General features: G+C 41.0%; 2 protein-coding genes across 2 annotated transcripts in view; both read right to left on the bottom strand.

The window, feature by feature from the left end:
- Positions 1–2,284: 2,284 nt before the first annotated feature.
- Positions 2,285–4,285, bottom strand: IFT70B (intraflagellar transport 70B). The gene has a single exon (XM_054381024.1). It carries the CDS (start codon positions 4,283–4,285, stop codon positions 2,285–2,287), a length of 2,001 nt encoding a protein of 666 aa, XP_054236999.1.
- Positions 4,286–10,466: 6,181 nt separating this feature from the next.
- Positions 10,467–20,573, bottom strand: part of PDE11A (phosphodiesterase 11A) — a 121,091-nt gene continuing 110,984 nt past the window's right edge. Inside the window, exon 20 of the mRNA XM_054381023.1 lies at positions 10,467–10,628. Within this exon, the coding sequence (XP_054236998.1) occupies positions 10,467–10,628 (162 nt within the window). The remainder of the gene's footprint in view (positions 10,629–20,573) is intronic.

The raw sequence follows: 20,573 nt of genomic DNA, 5'->3' as shown, positions 1-20,573 counted from the left end.
TGGAGGGCTCTGTGCCTTCTATGGGGGCCAGTGGGCTCTGGAGTACATGCCAGAGTTGGCCAACACTGTCACCTCTGCTTAACCACAGTAGATATCTGTGTGTACACAGAAAGTGCAGGTAATCTTGGCTGCAGCACCCCAATGAATGTCACACACAAGTTGTACAAGAGCTGCTAGAGCACCGGAGCATCACCAGTCAGCTGTGCAAAGGTCTCTACATTGCTCTCCATTTGAGGACATTCACTGTTTGCACATGCACAAAGTGAAGCTTTTTTGAACATCTACTGACTTTCACAGAATATGTGCAGTGAATATTAAAAAAAGAGCTGATGTTCCCCAAGTCATTGCCCATTACTGCACTTCAGACACCATTATGTGGCATGACTTTTAATTTTTTTTTTAAAGGCCATGCTGTTTATGTTGCATAATAAGTAATACAGTTGCACTGTAAATTAGAAACATACTTTACAGCCTGCTGCTGTGCTTTGTGGAGGCAAACAACATTTGAAATCATAGGTCTCTTCCTTGTGGGGAAGCAGTTGTGGGAAATAATTTAAAATCACTGTAATTGGGGGGCTTTATGGACTAGTAATGAGCTATGGAGGCCTCTCTATGACATCTCACTGCATCTCCTGCCTGCTCTCTAGTCTCCCTAGAATATTTTCCCATTCTTCACACTGTTCAGTTTGATTTTACTTCACTGTTTGGGGAAGTTTTGGGTAAATTGTAACATTACCTTACCCACGATTGTTTCCTTTAGCTATGGATGCTTAGCCCTGACAGTTGCTCTCCCTGCAGATAAGCAGAGTTGCCTGTCTCTATGTTGAAATGGCTGCAGCAGGCCTGTGCAGTCCCTATATACACTAACTGAAAGCATTAAGTGTTCTATTGTTTGTGTAATACAGCAAGTTGCAGAAATGCCATCCCCTTTCTTTCCAGGTAAATCACAGCACAGAAACTGGATTTCAAGGGATGTGCAGCCTGATTGCAAAATTTCCCTGTAACAACTCTTCAGAGAGCCACTATAAAAGGTAAGCAAATGAGTTAAAGATGCAGACCTTTGATCCTTATTTTAAAATCTTGAGGTCACACATTGCTTGAGAAGGCAGAATATGTAAAAAGGAGAACATCCATGAGGCCCATAACCAGATTGTATACAACCACTGAAAGGTATGGGAATACTGTTGAGAAAGCACCCTGTTGCCAGTGTGATGGAGATGCCAAGTAAAGGAATTAAGCAAATCAACAGGGTTTCAGAGAGGTATTAAGAGATGCAGGAACAGTAACACAAGGAGGAAATTAAGAAGCAGATTTCTTCCATGTAAGAATAGAAGCTTTGCATGAAATGGAAGTTAAATGCTGTTTGAGAAATATGGTAAATAACACTATTTCACATTCACAAGGTGTCTTAGCAGAGACTGGTATATTCTGAGAATGGTATTTGGATTAAAGAGGCAGGCTGGGCTGCAAAGGGAGAACTGTGTTATTGAGCTGGCACTTGCTACCAAGTAAGTCTTCAGGGCAACAACTCAGATGGCGCAGGTACAGCCAACGGGCAGCACTGGACTGTGTCTCTGAAGCCAGTTATGTCCTGTCATAACAATTCTACTGCACAGGTAGACCTAAAGCAAGGTATTGTCCTAATATACCCTTCTTGGAATATATTCCTGGTCCCTGTATGAGGTGTACAGCTTGCCAGAATACTCATGCATTATTGATGAGTTATTGAAAGGGAATCTGAATGTTTGCAGGACTGTTTTTTATTATACAGCCTTTTTTGGTGTGTGTTTAAATATACTATCGATGTAGTCTGTAATGTATTAAACATACCTTGGAAAAGCAGAAAGAAACACTTCACATACAGGCACAAATCAGAGAATGAGAACAACTCTTTTCCTTCAATTTCTGTGCTAGAACAGAGGGAGAACAAATCATTTTCAAATAACCACCAATGAAAAGATATTTGGTCATTATTTCAAAAGGATACAGTATTTTACAAGTGAAATTTCTATGATAATTCTGTAATTATGTTCTTGGCCAACAAACCTTAAGGTATATTTAACATGACAGATTACTGAGAATGCCCCTAGTTATTTGGTGCAAGTTAACTTTATGTAAATATTCTATTTTCCACTCAGTGTTGTTAAAATACATGACAAAATTTTTAAAGGTAAGCAATCAAGAAAAACCCACACCACTATGTACTACCATGGTAAGCCACACCTCACAAGTATACAAAAAGAACAGACACAAAGTTCTCCTTTTTGCTGTATGGGAACACCATTTACACAGTCCACCCAATGATCTTATACATCAGTGCTCTCAAAAGCCTGGCTTCATAGGTAACTGTATTTTTCCCACTGTGTATCCTCTTCTCTTCAAGAGGTTGCTCAATGACAGCTGGGATGTTTCTTCCATACAGCTCACACTGCTTCAGAAACTGAATGCATTCTTGAATAACACTGTCACGTAGCATGACCATGTGCTTGGACATGTTCTCAAGCAAGGACAGGAAACACCGTTTGGCGTAATACCACGTATCAGTGCTCAGTTTTTTGTTGTATGGCTCTAGGCTTTTTATGACCCTTGAAATACCAAACTCATAGTTTCCCTTCACACAGTAGAGGGTACCAATGACTAGATTGACAATGCAGAGATGGTAGATATTTTTGTCAGGATTATCGCAGGCCAGTTTCTCTTCTCCCTTCTCAATTCTCCGCATCAGTTCCTCTGCATCTTCATTCTGGCTTGTCACAATGTAGGAAACACAGAGGTTAGCTAACACAATGGCACTCACATTGAGAATGTTGTCATAGTGCTTTTTAACTATTGGCTCATAGAGGCCAATAGCCTCTTTATACTTGTTCTCCTGCATGAAGAGAACATGAGCCACATTGAGCTTCCACACCTCATGTTCCTTACAGAACTCCACTGATTTGCGGAAAATCTTTTCTACCATTGTGTAGTTCTTCATGTCCCAGTAGATCTTTGCCTGAGCCATCAAAACAGGCATATATTTATCCAGAGTCTCATCATACTCATTAACTGCCTTTTTTACAGCTTCGTCATCCCAATTTTGCCTCGCTTCCTGCACCTGCTTTGAGAGTTTTCTCAGCTGCTCAGTCAGTGTCCTTGCTGAATCATCTAGCTTGTGGAAAGCCTCCTCAGGGGCAGTTTGACAAGTAATAATGGCATCCAAGAAGTTGTACATGTAAGGTGTGAGCAGTTTGTAGGTCAAATGGGCATTCTCTGCTAGCACATCAGCTGCTAGGTCATAGTACTGATGCTTGCAATAGAGAAGCAGCAAGTTTCCAAATGTCTCTGGTGGACAGGGGTTCTGCAGCAGAAGAAACTGTAATTTCTCAAACCCTTCAGTGGGCTGGCTGTCCATGTTCATTAGTGCTTGATTGTGCAGCGTGACTGGATCCAGCTCCTCTTCAGCCCGTGGTGGCATATCTGTGAGTGCCTCTTGGGCTGCTTTCAGGTTGTGGAGTTGGTACTCAATGGCTGCCTTGAGGTTGAAGGCCTCCACCAGGGCTGTGCGGTGCAGCAGCAGAGTGTTGCCTACACTGCGGACATCAATGCCCTCAGTGGTCACGCCCACGCTGAGCTCTGGGTGCTGGTGGATGCCACGCTTTATGATATCAGAGATGTGTTTGAGGGCAGAGTCATACTGCTTGGCCGCATAGCAACACAGTGCCATGTTGTAGGAGAGCTCAGGCCAGTAACCCAACACTTGCATGGCGCTGGCAAACTTGGCACTGGCCTCTTCGTGCCGCCCCTGCCGGTACAGCACGCAACCCAGGTTGATCTCGGCGTCAGCCTGCTCCGAGGGGTCCTCGGCTCCCCCGGGGCTGCCGTCTGCAGCAGCCCTGAGCACCTCCTCTACTAGGCTCTTAGCCGCCGATAGCTCGCCTTGGGCATAGTGGATAGCGGCCTGGAGGCGCAGGGCCCGGCCCTGGTAGGCGGGGACATCCAGCAGCGGGCTCGCAGCCCGCAGGGCCTCTGCGTAGAGCCCGGCCTTGTAAAGGGCCTGCGCCTGGTAGAGCCGGTATGCGTCCAGCTCGGGGTGCAGCGCCACCAGCTGCTCGTAGCACTCGGCGGCCGCAGCGAAGTCCTGCAGCTGATAGTAGCAGTAGCCCAGCAGGGAGAGGCCGCCCCGGGAGCGGCAGCTCTTCTGCAGCTCGCGGCTCAGCAATGACACCGCCTCGCCGCATCGCCCGTCGCCGATCAGCCTGTAGACGACGGCCGTGTACTGCCCGTCAGGCACCGACGCAGCCTCCATCGCCGCTGCCATGGTACAGGCTCTGCTGGAGCGGAAGCGGAAGCCCAGACCCTCCCTGCCATGGCAACGGCTGCTGCCGGAGCGGAAGTGCTCTCCGCGCGGGCGGCCAGCCGGGCAGCGGGCGGCCGCTCCCCGGGAAGCGGCCGAAGCGAGCGCGGGCACGCAGCAGGTGGCGGCCCCAGCTGGCCGCGGGGCGAGCCGGGAGCTGTAGTGCTCGGCGCCCAGGGTCACCGGCGGCAGTGCTGAGATCGCCGGCGGCCTCGCCGCCATCCTGCCTTTCGCTTCTACGGCGTTCTGCTCTTGTGCCACAGGCTGAAGTGGCGGAGGGAGGGAGCAGCGGCGGCCGGTGTGTCTGGGTTTGTCCAGCCGCCGTGGTGCAACTGGGAGCTGATGGCCGAGACAAGAGCCGAGGCTTCCGTGTTTGACTTTGACGTTCTGCCCCCCTTCTGCTTTGACCTCCCGAGCGGTGGAACGAGCTACTCAGTTATGATTCCAAATTGGCTCAGAGTTCACACACCTGAAAACATGCCTAGAACCGAATGTTTCCTATTTCGGTATCTCGTGCAGCTGTAAAGAATAAAGGGTAAAAGTAAACCCCTTTAATTTGTTCATAAATGCTGTGTAATAGTTCTCTTAAGCAGTCCTAAGTAGTAGTTTAAAAGCAAGCCCCAAACACACAGTCCTGGAACACAGGCCAGTGCATATGTTAACTGCTGCTGGCATTTCAAAGGTGTAATGTCCCCTTTACAACCTACCCAGATCCAAAGTTTGTCACAGCTGATGGGTGGATGGACATTAGTACCTTAGCACAATCTGCTAGCTTTCCTGCAGCAATTATTTCAACAATGTAGCTGTTCTTTGGAGGGATATAACCACTCCTCCACTCTCCGTGTGTTTCAAAAACCGTATCTGAGCCTCTCGGTCACTTGTGTTTTCACTGCTCATCTATATATGTGATTCTGTAGTCCACAGATACAGCTCTGATTCCTCCCAACAAAGTAGTTTCAAAGAAAAATAATTTTTAAAAATCAATCACAGCAACCCATTAAAATGATTTATTTTTTTTTATTAGAGATCAATAAAACCAAATTATTAATTTCAAAAACATGCTTTCAAAAGTGGAATCAATATTGTCTGATCTACTAAAGCAAAACAATGAGGGTAATGGTCTTAAAATGCCAAAATAGGAAAAGTATGCAGAAGTCTTAAGTTATAGATTTTGAAAGTACATAGGAGTTGCTTATATTTGAACATACACTCATGATTTCTGTGTATGTGTCAATTGTTTCCCATAGGCAGAAGTTCAAAGCTTATAATGATACTTCCCATAGAACTACAAGATGCAGTGTCCAACATGCTTATAAATTGGTAATTAAATACAAAGTAATCTAAGAAAGAAAGGTAACAAGCAATAAGACAGTATGTGTTCCAATACTGGCACATTCAAATGATGGAAATCTCTAGGTCTCTCACTTCAGCTGATTTATACCTCTTGCTTGTTATGTTAGAAACCATTCACGTGATTATATTCTTAAAAATCTTTGACAAAGATGTGCCTTGCTCTACATTTTCCTGCCCAGAACACTCCAAGCATTGGAAGCATCTGTTAATATGTATTACAAAACCTTGAAACAAACTTGTTCTAAAATTTTACCCAATGTGTAAACGATCCATCAGTAACTACAATTGTTTTAATTTTATGAAGAGAAGTATTTGGCCTGTAGACTAAAACACTTCTACTTTTCTATTAAGATTAATTGATCTAAATATTACACATTATGTTAGGCACTGCTGGTTGCAGTTTCTAGTTTGTGAGTATTGGAACTGGCTTTGTTGATAATAGGCACGGTATGAGATTGTAGTGCGCTCTAAGAAGGAGTGATCAGCAAGGTCACTAGACCAGAAAAAATGCAGCTGCTGTACCAAGGACACCATCTGAAGGAATACCTGAGCTAAAATGAAACACGTTTGTCTACTCTATGGTTATTTTCTGCAGGACACAAAACATACTGATGACTTTCTCAGCAAGACCTCTGGCCCTGCAGACAGCAGGGGCTGTCTGTGACAGAGCTGTATGGGGAGGTCAATGTCCAGTTGCCACATGAAGCATCCGGTTTAAACTCCTGTGAGCTAGTGCTGCTTCACCTTGTAAGTGTGAGTCTGCTTTGGAGCAGCAGCAAAACATGTCTTCACAGAGCAGATGTCCACATCTCAATCACATTATGAAGCTACTCTGTTTTGCCTGTATGTTCCAGGCTGGAAGAAAGGCAAAGTGATGGGGCACTTTCAAAAGACATTGCCTTATTTTTTACTACTTTACTATGGTCAAAGACCCCTCTTGGACATCTCGTTCTCAGGTGGTACAGGAGGTGGTAAACCATCCTGTAAGAACCACAGGAGAACCTCTACCCCAGGTGCCCCTTGTCTTGAACAGTGTTTGGGTTTTGGGTGGGGTCACAGTGTTGTGTTGCAGAGGAGCACTTTAATCCAGGAGGATGTATGAAGCCCTCCTGAGCTCTTCCGCCAAAGTCTGTCTGCTCTGTGCATCTCCCAGGAGTAAAGCAGAAACTGGGGCTGTACCCAGTGGTGCTCCTTGCTGAGCACATGTAAGGGGCATTGGCAGGAAGTGAGGAGACAAACCCACCTTCGTTATTCCCCACAGTGTGGTGAGGGAAGTGCACCTGCAGTTCAGAAGCCCGCTCCAAATCAAGCAGGATTTGAATGTCAGGTTGCTTCCTGATTACCCTATGTGTTGTGTGGTTTGTTTTTTTTTTTTTTTTTAATTGGTGAGGAAAGGTTGATTTTGGTAACTTGTCTCTTAGATGGGAATTCTGAGTGGACTTACTGTGTGACTTGAACTGTCTTTGAGGATGGGGATGAAGACCCGGGTCTTCTCCTGAGAGTTTTTGGTTGATAAAGTGAGGGCTGGTGACTGGCTCCTGTGAGACCTCATAACCTGTAATTCATGAGACAAGAAACCTGACTGAATTCAGGTTGCGATTAGTACTAGTCAGTAGGACACACAGAAGAAAAGACATTGCTATTGAACCAGCCTGAAGCACCTTTGGAGTGGGACAATGAATTCCTTGTAACCCTGTGCACGGTCCATGTGCTCACCGTATTTTAGCATGGAAATTGTAAACACTGGAGCCCTCATTCAAGGCCAGATTTCCACTAACAGCTGAGGCAAGTAAGCGATAACTTGTCTGTTGCTGAAGCATATCAGATGTGTTGGGTACCTCCAGGGAATGGCCAAGCAGCACTTTACTAACACTGTCCAGGGTAACAGTGGATTCTTCATCCTCTTCTCCACTCTCTTTTCCACATGCCCTCTAATTTGTCCTCGCCTGTGGACCTGTATTTTATACACACTTGCAGAACTAAGCTGATTTCAGTGGGTTTTGATCTCTCTGTGTGCAGTGGGCAGGGAAACAAGGTAAAGACAGAGAATGCTGACTTAATTACCTGCATGGTCATCTCTCGTGTGCATATCTCAGAAGAGTTTGGCAAAACTGACTGAAGTGCTGTGAAAGTGTTTCCCTATCACAAGTAATGAAAAGTAGATACCATTTCTGCCAATCTTGTAAGCACTAGCTAAAAGGTGTTTTCCACGATCTTAAAATACAAAAAACTTGGAATATGTTTCTTCGCTATACTGCATGCTTCTATAAAGAATCTACTTTTTCTCTCAAAAATGCAAGTCTTTTGCTGATTCCTAAGCTAAGTGTAAAAATTAAAATAGTATAAGATTTTTTTGTTTGTGTGGGTTTTTTAAAGATTGAGCTACATCACATTCAGAGACTAAATGCTGTTCTGAGACATACTACCCCTGGTTTCAGTAGGGTTGCTTTGTTTTGCTTGAGAACAATTTGATAATGATCTAGCTGGGCTCTCTCATTTTATTCCTTGTAATGGAGGAACAGAGCCATAACATTAGTCAGCAGTTTTTGAATTTTGACCCACAATAGCAAAGATACCAAAAGACAGGAGAAATAGATGGAGGCAATTACAAACAGTCATTTGATTGATGGTTGACATTGTTAGAGCTTCAGCTGTATGTCAGGTTGCAGTGGTGCTGAATCTCCATCCCTGCCGGTGGGTGTTGCCACGGGCAACAGCGCACTGAAGCCAATAAAAAGGAGAGGAAATGAGGGGAGACTCAACCTTGGGGAAAGCTGTAGGGTACACCCTATAAATTATGTTATGCTTAGCAATATGCAATATCAAAATTCAGGAAAACTGTCTGCACCTGCCAGCGGTACTGTGTCAGTTCCTAGCATTTATTTTTCCCATAAAGTACGTGTTTTAAGTTTTGTATGGCTTGCTGCTTACTATCCTGTGTATGTCTTTACTCAGGGAAGAAAGAAGGGTAAAACAATAGCAGAAACATTTCCATTTGGTGCATGTATTCACTGTTGTGCAGTCTGCATTTCTGACCCTTCCCTGCGTCTTTCTGCTAGAGAAAGTGATGTGGGTCAATTGTGTACTAAAAGACTGGCTTGCAATGGTACTGAAATTTCCAGCTATTCTCCTGTACACGTGATTAGTAGCACAGAGGTGTTTGGGGTTTGTTTTGTAAAGAACTGATCAGCAGATCTGTTATTTCTGTTTGATTGTCAGATATACAGCTTCTCAAAGGTTCTAACAACTCACTTTCCTTAGAAAGAAGGAAAGCTCTTTTTAGCATCTGGTCAGCTGGGCCAGGTTCTGATTTCCATTAAGTTGGTGCCAGTTCAAGGTAATTCCACTGAAGTAAATGGATTTTGGCACAGGTGTAAAACTAAGCTGAATTCAGCTGTAATTTCTGCTGCTAGACAATGCTATATTTAGAACCTCATTTTTCATGGAGTACAAAGGCTTTTTTCCCTGTGAATGGGAACTCGTAAGCACTGCAACATGACTCCTCGTGTCCAGTCATGCAGCAGAGAAACCACCCTCAAATCATACATCACAGTTTTGCTACACTAGTGATGTTTGCACTAATGTAAAGAGACCAACCCTCAGGCAATACTAGCGTCATCTCACAGAACTAGACGTGTTTGGATTTGTGACCTATCAAGTTCGATTAGATTTTTATGAACATCTTGACCATAGATGTCTACATGTGCACCTTGGCTAGTGCTGTGCTAGCTGTAATAATCGTATCTCAAATTGTACTGAAAGAACTGCAAGAGAAGAAAGAGGTAGTCGGTCCGGTATGATGATATTCTTCCTCACCACCATTTCAAAAATAGTAATTTCAACTGGAAATTATACTAGAAAGGCTTGTCTGTGGTCTACTTTTCAATGTAATATAAACCTGAAGCACAAGGCAACAGATTTCCTCTTTTATTTGTATTCTGTTTTCTTTAAAGCCCATTAATCTTTTCCATAGGGGACACTGTGATGTAAAAAAATGAATGGGCTGAAAGAGTATTTTTTAAAAGAAAGAAAAAAAAAACAGCCTCTAAAATTACCATGTAATATTTTGCCTTTATGCAAACTTCCCCTTGCTGAGAAATTTACTGCATTGTTAATAAGAATTTCTCAGGGAAGCAGGGACAGGTTGGTGTTTTTTAAAGATAATAAAGTTTGTTTTTAAATGTAGCAAAGGTAGGCAATTCTAAAGGCCCTGATCAATCACTAAGAAGCTTTGTTGTAAAAAAATACTTCTTTAGAATACAAAGCAGGCTTTTCAGAACATTCAGGCATAAAAGAGGAGGGAAGAGTGAGAGAGGAACATCACAAAAGCAGGCATAATTGATTCATAACATGTACTGAAGGGATGCAAAACAATGTAATTATATTATTCTGTTTTCCTGCAGCTCCTTGCATATGAATTGACCAGCTTGCATCCCAGTTCTGCTTTGTATTATTAATTTTATTAAGCTGAAAGTTCTTGTATTTCTGTTTGTTGTCAGCTTTTACAGATTTTTATAGCAGCAGTCGAAACATAGTGGAGCTGAATTCATGCTTCTTGTGCCAAGTCTTCCGGGTTGCTCCAGATACCACTGCAATCTCACCACAGGCCTTCCTTTCAGTCCCACTAAGCCTTTCAGTAAGAGCAAACTATGCTGCCATCAAGATAAGATCCAATCAATTAAGCATGTCTGTGAAAGCATTTCTTAAAAAAATGGTGGGCCTAAGTTTATGAAAACCTTTCAGATAGCTCTTACTGTAAGCGACACTGGTGTTTGCAGGCCTAATTGATGTCCTTGAGAGACATGGTAAAGATAGAGGAAATGGAGGTTGAGGATGCCGCCTGAGAAGGAAGTCTTTTTTGGTGCATCTCCTCCCATTTACCTCTATTTACTGCCACGGAGTCCAGCATAGGCTTCAGTTTCACATTCAGCTTCACTAGACACTGGAAGAAGATGTTTTAAAAAAGAGGATGAGAGAAAAAATATTGACAATATTTCCACTCTTTGGATGGACAGTCCAGAGACTAACAAAGAGTTAAATCTGCACCATGCCCCACCCTCCTTGCCCACAGCTGTAAATTCCTACGTATGTAAAGCTTGTTCCTACTGAGATTTCTTTATCTTACTCATTTTAACTAAGGCTTTAAGTAAGCTACCAAAAATGTAAAAAAAAAAAAAAAAAAGCAGGAGATGGCAAAATAGCTGCTCAGCTACTTTGGCTTTCTTGTAGAAGTGCCTGAGGCTATCTCCTTGCTGGCATCTATGAGCAGGAGATCCATTGCTTACATGACAAGTTGGACAAAGCTGAAATAACCTTCAGATTCTCCCTAGTGTTAGTTTCACATTTCCAGTAGATCAGTAAACCACAACAGTACTGTGCTTTTCAAAGCTGGGGAAAAAAAATCCATTTCTGTATGCTCAAGATAAAGGGGGAGAAAAAGAGTTTTCTTTTTAGATTGCACTGGAATTGCCTCTTTGCTACACACCTCAGTCCAAACCTCACAGAAGCCAGTAAGAATCTTTGATCTGGTTTCAGCTGACTTTGAATCAGCCCCAAAATGACATAATTCTTGCACACCTTTCCTAGAAGTTTATTTTACCTTCCCCTTTAGTATGAAATGCTTATGTGGAAAGACCACAAGTGCTTCACTTGGTTTTACCCCGACATTGAAGAGAGACGGAAGCTTATTAATAGCAGCACACATACAGGGAGAAAGGGTTAACTAGTTACCTGCCAAGCATCAGGGCAAGGCAGCTATTTTGATTAGAAAGAAGTAAGTTTTGCTCAGAGTTGGATTTCTCTGATGGCATGGAAATGACATATTGAAATGACAGAGGAGGACAGCAAATGCTGTTCTTCTAAAAGTGCAGAAAATTATAAGGAAAAGAAAGAAAAGGGGAAGCAGGTGCCTTTGTAGCTGATAATTTTCATTGTTTGCCTTAAATAGCAGGGTTAACGGCAACCACTTCGAATGGCCCCCAGAGCCATTTATAGCTAGTCTGCAAGCCATGGGAGCTTGGTTAGCTACTGAAGGAAGTCTTGGTAGATTTTTAATTGAGCTATTATATGATAATTAAAGGTTAATGGCCTGATTTTAAGATGTGCTGAAAACTTACAAATTCAGTTTACTTCAGTAGGAAATATGAATGCTCAGCACTTCTGAAAAATCATACCCTGAGCAAGAAGCTGATTTGTGTGGAACTCAATGCAAATCCACTTGAAATTATTTCCTTAGAATATGTGACAGACGAAGCAGGTAATTTTGCAGCCTCAAGACTGGAATAAGAGACAGATTTTACTGCAGTCTCTGCCACACATATCATTGCTTGCTGGTGATGGTCATTCATTTGACAGAATAGACATGGATTTGTAGTATACCTATCACCATGCCTCATTGTTCCCCATTTTTGGCTCTTTATTTCACAACAATGTGTATTTCTCAAACCTGATTTGGTGGAGTCCAAAACAGAGGAGCAGTAATAGATTAATGACACTTAAAAATATCTGAGAAGCTCACTGCTATTATCATTAGTACTTGCATCACCACTACCAATACAATGTCTAGAGGTAGGATATTATTCAGCTCTTAATAGTAACTTACCAGGTCCTTTCTGTGCAAAGCCAGTATCCATCCACTGGCAGTTAAGATTGCTGGTATTTCTTAAACCTTGAAAAAGTTTTTGTGAAGTATTTTTCCAATATCCATGTTAGATTTTAAAAAAACAAACCCAGTGTTTAAAAATCAATGTATTTCAGCTGTCTTTAAGCACAAAGATAGCATTCTGCACTTACATTCCATCAGCCCCAGGATCTGGGAGCACAAAATGCAGTATAGGCTGTTCCTGCCTTAAATGCTCTACTAGTAACCTGTATCTGCTACAAGCAATGCAGAGGAGATCATTTGGCAGTGGGCTGTCTCAGTGTGGCTGTGCAGCTTCACAGACATGTCTGTATCCACTCTGTAATGTTGTTTTGCTTTGTTTTGTTTTTTGCTGAGACTGACCACAAGACCATGATGTTTTCAGACTAGTGTCAGGCAGCAAATACAGAGGTCTGGCCAGGACCTGCTGCTGTCACTGTCACTCCAGGTCTAGACATATGCCAAGCTCTTATGGTTAGAAGATAGCCGCTTCACTACAGTGCCAGGAGTGCTTGAGCTGCTTAGATAAATTAGCTTTGCACTGACTACAGCAGAGACCAGAAGCCCAAGTAGATAAGGAATAGATTCAAGATGCACATACACAGTTCCTCTGTAATCACTCTATGTTGTGAGCTGTAAACACCATTTAAATCCAAAGGTAAATGCATGTATACTTAGAAATACATACCTGTGTCATATTGCAAGTGTCTTATAACCTGGCTGCAACAGAAGTTACCAAGTAAATAACAGGAATGGCTAACTAATAAAAATTAACTTTGATGAAATAAATTTAAATGAGCATTTAAGAAGAATAAACCATGCCTTTGATATAAATTTTTACCATAGCACAAGCAATCAATTCTATGGAATACTTAGAAAATATATAGTGTAATTTTAAGAAACTTTATTTTCTTACACATTAATTTCTATTAGGGATACTTGACAGTGCAGATTTTGCACTTAATCTACAAAATGTCTTTATTCAGACATTGATTTGATGTTTAAACCACTGCTTCTTTATTTAGTATCCTTTCACTCTGGGACTCTTTCATTCTGATCTAGTCTTTTAATTAAACCAACTACTATAATTCCTATGAAAATTAGCTTTTATTTTATTTTTTTCCAGCTGCCAAAGCATTTCAGTAGGATTTTTCCAATACAAAGTACACAAATTTCATTTTATTTCTGCTTGAGATGTAATTAAATCCTCATTTGATTACTATATATCTGGCCATGTTTTAATTATTAAACTCCAGTAATCAATTTTCTTTTATGAAGCTTCTGGGAAATTATCTCAATAGCAACACATTTCTCTTCCTTCTGGCAGGCTCTCGACCATTTACTGAATTACATTCATAGCACCTGTTCCTGATCCGGATTAAACTACTAATTTATTTCCAAAGCTATTTAAGTTTATTTGGCTGTAGCCTAGTCAGGGGTTTCTCTCTCCTGACTGCACTTTTAACTTTCAGTTTTATTGCAGGAGAACACCTTGATGTACTGCTCCTCCATGCCACTATTTTTGATGCATGCCTCTTATGACCATCTTTGCTAGTGATCTGTGTAATTTGATATTCAGCTTCTCAACACCCAATTTATTATTAGCTGTAGTAGGAAGAGGCTTGGTCTTTAACAGATGTCTGACAAGGAATATTGCCACCTAAGCAGAAACACTCTTTTTCTTCGTCCTGCCTTGGTGCAGCAGGCAGGCTGTGATCATGCTGGTGGCCCTGCCTTCAGGAGTGCCCATCTCCTCACCTGGGACCTCCATGTCCACTTGCAGTCCTTCCGTTTGCAGGTGCAAGTTTGGTGACCTTCCCCATTTTATCCCTTTTAATGTAAAAGCTGTTCTTCACAGCAGAGGGATAAAGTGTGCTGGAAGAGCAGTCATGCTGGTGGCTGTATGCTCCAGCGTTAGGATGAGCCAGATAGGTTCACAGTTCCCTTTTGCATCCATGTATTACCTCAGATGCGTGACTAAGCTGTTTCTTGGAAAGTAACTGCATGGCACTGACATTTTCTTGCCATCTTCAATTATTTAGGTGTCTTTTGTAACTATATAGTGCTCTGACAGGGCATACTTTCACAAGGTATAGATCCTCTTACACAGAAGCTCTTCTTGTAGGGAAAAAGGTTAAAGGCACTTCAGCAATACATTGTGTGTGCCTGGGAGAGGGAGATACTTCTCGATAGATCTACTTCCTGGACTGAGGGATGGAGTGCAGGGAAAGAACTTCATCTGCTACATCACCTTCATCTGCAAGAAAGGCTGTTAGATGAAACAGCCACTATGCAGCACAGATGTGGCTGGAGTCTAAATTCCTGCTAAAGCAACTGCAACAGAATGTTCTATTCTAAGACTAATACCAAACCATTTTAAAAGGCAGCATGGTATGTCCTAACTTAAAAACACCGCAGGACCTCCTTTTCTTCTTTTTTTCCCTCGGGAGATTCTCATCCAAATATTGACCAATTCTGACCTTGCTTAATTTACAAAGCCTTGACAAGATTACAGCTCATGTAAGTATGGTTGTGGGTCTAATATTTGTAAAGTGAGTTTATGGAATAACACCATATAAATTCATTTTTATGACTGAGCACATATCAAAAAGTTATAGGTCTCAATGTTCACTCTACATTGGAACCCAGTGGGTTCTAATGAATCACTTTTATTATGTAGGCAGTTTCTGAGTTTGAAGTGAAGGACTAGTGACCGAGAAACCACAGGGATAAATTCAGACCTGGTGTAAGCATATGAAGCATTGCTGAAGTCAAGAGAGTCATGACCAGTTACAGCAAAGCTGAATTGGACTCCTGAGTTTTGCTGAAGTGGCTTTCACATGAGAATAGACAGGCCAAAGGTGAACTATCTATCTAAAAGTCCTTGAACTTCAGATTAGTTCAGATAAAAGGGAACCTGTACTGCAGTCATCCACAGATTTGATCTTTATAATAGAAATACTTGATGGAAGTTGTTTGAAACCCCAGAAATATTTCTGTATATATAACCATGTGTTAAAACTAAAGAGACTGCTAAAATTCTACCTTCTATAGGTTAAATATACAAGATAAAGTGATACAAATAAGATATAGGGACTAACTTCTATCAACCTTTGACTCTGTGTGTATATGAATTAATTGTTTACAATACTCATACAGGGAAATGTTGATTATGTTCCAGAAAAAAAAGCACTGTATTTAGGAGGTGGCTAAGTTCATGGGGGAAAAAAAATTACTGCAATCTCCCCAGTAGTGAAGGATATTTTATTTATTCCTTCTAGGGCTTACTGAGGAGGGCTCAGTGTCATCAACTACATAATGCAGCCTTTGGCATTTCTGCCAGAGTTTTTTTCCTGATGCTTAAAAATGTAATTGGATAAAATGAATACACCAGTAACTTCCCTGGTAGAAAACAGAAGCTGTTTTTAGCTTCCCTATAGAAATGGTTAGCAGTGGGGAAGGATGCAAATTGTGACTGGAAAAGGATCTAATGCATGAGCGTTCAGCTCTTCCACTATGAATTAGCATTATGCTTATTTCTGGTGATGGTCCACTAGCAATGTAGTGCTGCACTCTTCTGTTAGTAGGCATGCATACCATAGGGGGATGATTGTAAAGTAAGATTCTTCACCAGTAAAATGTGCCAGATACTTCAGGGAGCAAAATATGTACAGACCTCCTGGTAGCCAAATGTACTCTGACCAATATCAAAGGTTCCATGCTGTCAAAGGCAAAGAGTGATAGTGAAGGACTGGGTATCTACTGAAGTAGCTCAACTGATGTGTTGCTATAGTTGCAAATGATTAATCTGTTCATAATAATTTCATGAAACCAAGGGTTTGCTCAGAAGAGGAAGAGTTATTGTTTCATAAACAACTTCTTATTTGGCTCTGCTGTTTATGGTTTTGATTCCACTTCTAAAGCATGCAAGAGACAGAATGTTTGTAACTCTTTTCCTTTCAACATTTTAACCAAACAGCTGATCAATGTCTTCTGCCTTGCTATTAAATGGATTTTGAAAAACTCTTCAAACCATATCAGTCTCATATCCTTATTTAGTTCTTTGAATTTTCCCTCAGCTGGGAATTCTGCAGACAACTGTGATTCTGTTGTGTTAAACACTTACTTGAACGTTTCATCCATCATCATTTCTAGTCCTTTTCTGATGCAATGTAGTTTGTGCTTTGTCTTTCTTGAAACTGAATGGCTGTTAAATTATCCATTTATCTTCTTTCAGATTTGCTGTACAGTTTGAGTTCCCTCTATTGGCTGTCTCTTCTACCTTATCTGCCAACTTTTCAATTTACTTCCTCAGATCTTTATATACATTTCCATACACGACTGTGTGTTTTTCGCAACACACTGGGCAGGTAATTCTAAATAAGACAGCAACAGAAATTATAGTAGTATAAATTACTCACTTTTTTTATCACAGATCAGGCTGAAAGCCTTTAATCAAACTTAGCTTCACTCTTTTTTCTATCTTCTCCCAAACATCTTTGTTGATGACCTGGACTTTGAGTTGACACTTCTTTTGGCATAACGTAACTGTCTAAGAACGAAGCTGGAAGTACTCTTGTTTGAAAGCAAAAAGTACTTGTTTCTGCTGTCTCTTCTTCTAAGTAATTTGTGAAGACCTGTAAATTCCTAAAACTGTTGATAGTGATACAACTTTCATCAGTCTCACCAAATTACAAAAATTCAAGTTGAAGTAAGGTTCTCTTAATTTCCCAAAGCAAAATTTATCCCGCCTTGCATTCAGGAAACAACGAAAGAGGATCAGTATCTTTGTGCCCATTGTAAGAAGGTGTTTGTGATACTCATAGACAAAACAGTCCTTCCTTGGAAACCTCCAAAATTAGGTCTTTCCATATTACACTGTGAAATAGTGACTGATTTAGAGGGGAGTTGCAAATAAAAGCAGTCTTTATTATTTTCCTGTTTTTTTTCTTTCTTGTTTAGCTCTTCAACTTTTCTCTCTGTTAGTACAAAAGTAGCTGAAAAATCCCCAGACCCTTGGTTAGGGTAAGAAAGTTTGCTGATACTTATTCCATTACTGGATGTTGTAATGCAGTCGTAGTACCTGAGTTTTCTGAAAGATCAAGAGAATTCGTTCTGTGTGGCCTTGTTTAAATTCTTCATTAGCAGAGAAGCACTAAGCCAACAAAAGTGCTGAAACTACTTGAGCTCCTATTTCACGACTACAGAAAGATCCTTGTACAGTGCCAAAATCTCCTTTCTCTGGGACAAATCCTTACTCCTAATGTAGTCCTTTGCTACCAATTCTCCCCAGCACTGGCATTTGGCCTGATTAAGTTTCCTCTGAAGTAAATTTCATACAAACACAGCAGAATATGTTGCACCTGCTCTTCCTGGTATGATATTACCCCCTGGATTTCAACAGAAAGCGAGACTAATTTGATCTGCCAATGTCTGTACAGCCTCACTCCATGGTATATCACATACTGCATCCTGAGCCTATCTGCCTTACTTATGCTTGTTATCCAGGCAGTCTCAGGAAGCGTAGATGCATAATCTCTCATTCTCTGTGTCCAAATCAAATGTCAGAAATAAGCCCTAGCAACAGTGTCTTGGGATCTGTTGAAAGTTATCCTCCTCTTCTTTCAATATGCTACAAAGGAAAAGCTGATTTCAGTGAGAATCATAGACAGCTGATCACATTGCTTCCTATGAAAATATTTTTTCCAAATAGCTTAGTCCCAAGTTCTTCTTTCTGTTAAAACACATCTCATGGACTTACAAATGTATTTCAGGAAATGCCTATATACTGCTCATAGTGAATAGCTCACAACCTAGTGTTATCCCTGCCCCTGAGGAGTTGCAAACTTAAAATGCAACAGCAGTGCTCTGGCTTTTGTACCAACCATGTCAGGTATGAGTGAATGGTGGATACAGCAGGCCATTTCCAAAATGTTTCTATGTCTAAACTCTTCCTCATTAAGTAATTTGAAAAGAGGACAGGAACATCTGAAGGAAAAAGGTCACTGCTTTGGCTGCATCTAGTGAGTCTTGCCTGAGTAAGGACTACACCATCAAATACAGCCCATTCTGGACAAGCAGGACTTCTAGGGGAGTGGTCCAAATCCTGAATTTCTTATACAGTATGTTCCTATGCAAAATTGTAATGGAAGGAATGAGAGGAAGGGATAGAAGGGGTAACTGAGGAAGGACAGCATCAGGACATAACAGAGTAATCATGATTCTTAAAGCATACCTTTTCCTTCTTCTCCGCAAAGCAATTTTAAAAAGTTCATCTCCTGCCTTGTAATTGTACCTCAAGTATACACTTATGGAAAAAAAAATCAAAATCACTATGTGTGCACATGCACTTCCAGTTCAGGTGTCAAAGTCAGGTCTTGGACAAGAGAATTTAGAGCACAGAAGTAGCAGTGACTGTTGGGAGATGTCTGTGTATTTTTTGCTATGCTTTGTAGAAGGTCTACCATTTGTGGTGCCCTGTGCAATTAATGTATGCATTACATTACAAGCAGAACAGATGTTTTTGCAGCTACATCCCCCTACTTTAACGATAGATTTAATTACAAGGTCAGACATTATCTTCTGGAGGAAGACAGCCATATCAGAGCTTTTGGAGTTGCAGACAGAGTGGTTAGATTTCTTTCAAAGTGTATCAGACAGTATGATAAAGAAAGACTGTCCCTTCACAGTCTATTTAAACATTTAAAGTACTTGCAAGGCTAAACATACATGTTTCTACTATTCTCACATTCCTCCTAGAATCCTGCATGGCATAATGCAAATTCGCTTCTGTAGATACTATTATATGCTTAAAGCACTCAATACTGAAGAAAAGCTTGAATAGCACTAAAAATAGCACTAAAATGGAACAGTTCAATGGAGCACCAAGGTAGAGGTGAGCAGGGCAATCTCAGACGCGCATAAGATGTAAAAGCTGTGAGCTTCTTTATCTTCCACAAAGACGTCTCCCTTAAATTTAAATAGCTGCTGTCATTTTCACTGACTACCTGACTATCTATTTATCTGCCCAGAAGCAGAGTGCATGGCCTTTGGCCCTGCTATTCATAGTGTAACTGTCTCTGCCTAACAATGTCGTGAACAGAGCTGGGCTTCTCTTCGTGTCTTTTGTCTGATGTGAATCGCTGAAGCTTTGATGTTGTTTGTGAGAAAAATAATGATTAAAAAGAATAAGATTTTTGCTCTCTCCCTCTGACTGCTCCCCACAGAGAAATCTAACCTGAGTTGGGAAAAATCTGTGACTGATCTTGTCTTAGGTATACAGAAATCACAGAATCCAGAAGAGAAATCTGTTAGTGTTGAAACCCTTAGCATCTCTTTACTGGAGGGTCAGAGAGGTAATTTGTCTTAATGATCAAAATTCTGATTCCTTTTACACAAACATGTATGTCCAAATAGGTACAGAATACTTTGTATGGTGAACACAGCTGTCAGTGTAGCTATAGTGTTCTATTTTGATTGCATGTGCTTTTATAGAATATTCTAACAAAACCAAAACAAATTAAAAAAAAAAGGAGTGGTACACTGAAGCTACATTAGTGAATTGAAATGCTCTACAGTTAAAAAAAATGCATTTTTCCTTGTAAATTATTCTAATAAGCTTGTTTCTCATCTCTACTGATGAATGATTTTCTTGCTGCCATTTTAGAATGAAGAGCAAATGTGATGCAGTAAAGCGTATCTAAAGCTCCTAAAATCAGAGCTCTAGAGTAAATGGATGGTTTTTCTGCTACTCAAGGCAAAAATACCCCTGTCACATAAAAACACTCCAATCAGTGATCTCTACAGTAACAAAAAAGTAAATTCAATAAAATTATAATGTCCCATGTGTAATAAAAAGCAATGAACAAAAAATTGGGAAGCTTTTATCTTCACAAACCTTTGATCCATAGTGTGAAGAAAATAGATTTGATTACAGAGATATTGTGAAATTGGATGTGGCTTGATTCCCACATTGAGCAGATGTGGGAGAGAGGAAGGGAGCAGAGCTATGGCTTGCTTTGTGCTGAGAGCAAACACAGAACGGTTTTGGATTCAGACACTTGAATATCTAGCTTTGTGTAATTCCTGATAATTTTTTTTTTAATATCTCCAGCTATCATCATATATCTATAATCAGCTTCAAGCTCCACATTAACTTGTAATGTAGCATGTTTTGTATATCTCTGACCTTCTTTCTTATGGATTGGACCAGCATTGCAAGAGGCCGTCAAACAGGTACACAGATCT

This window comes from Indicator indicator, chromosome 5, assembly GCF_027791375.1.
Source record: "Indicator indicator isolate 239-I01 chromosome 5, UM_Iind_1.1, whole genome shotgun sequence".
Taxonomy (NCBI): Eukaryota; Metazoa; Chordata; class Aves; order Piciformes; family Indicatoridae; genus Indicator; species Indicator indicator.
This window is presented reverse-complemented; position numbering and strand designations above follow the sequence as displayed.

What these genes read in the sequence shown, in the direction of transcription:
- IFT70B (XM_054381024.1), bottom strand. Translation starts at nt 4,285, where the DNA reads ATGGAGGCTGCGTCGGTGCCTGACGGGCAGTACACGGCCGTCGTCTAC.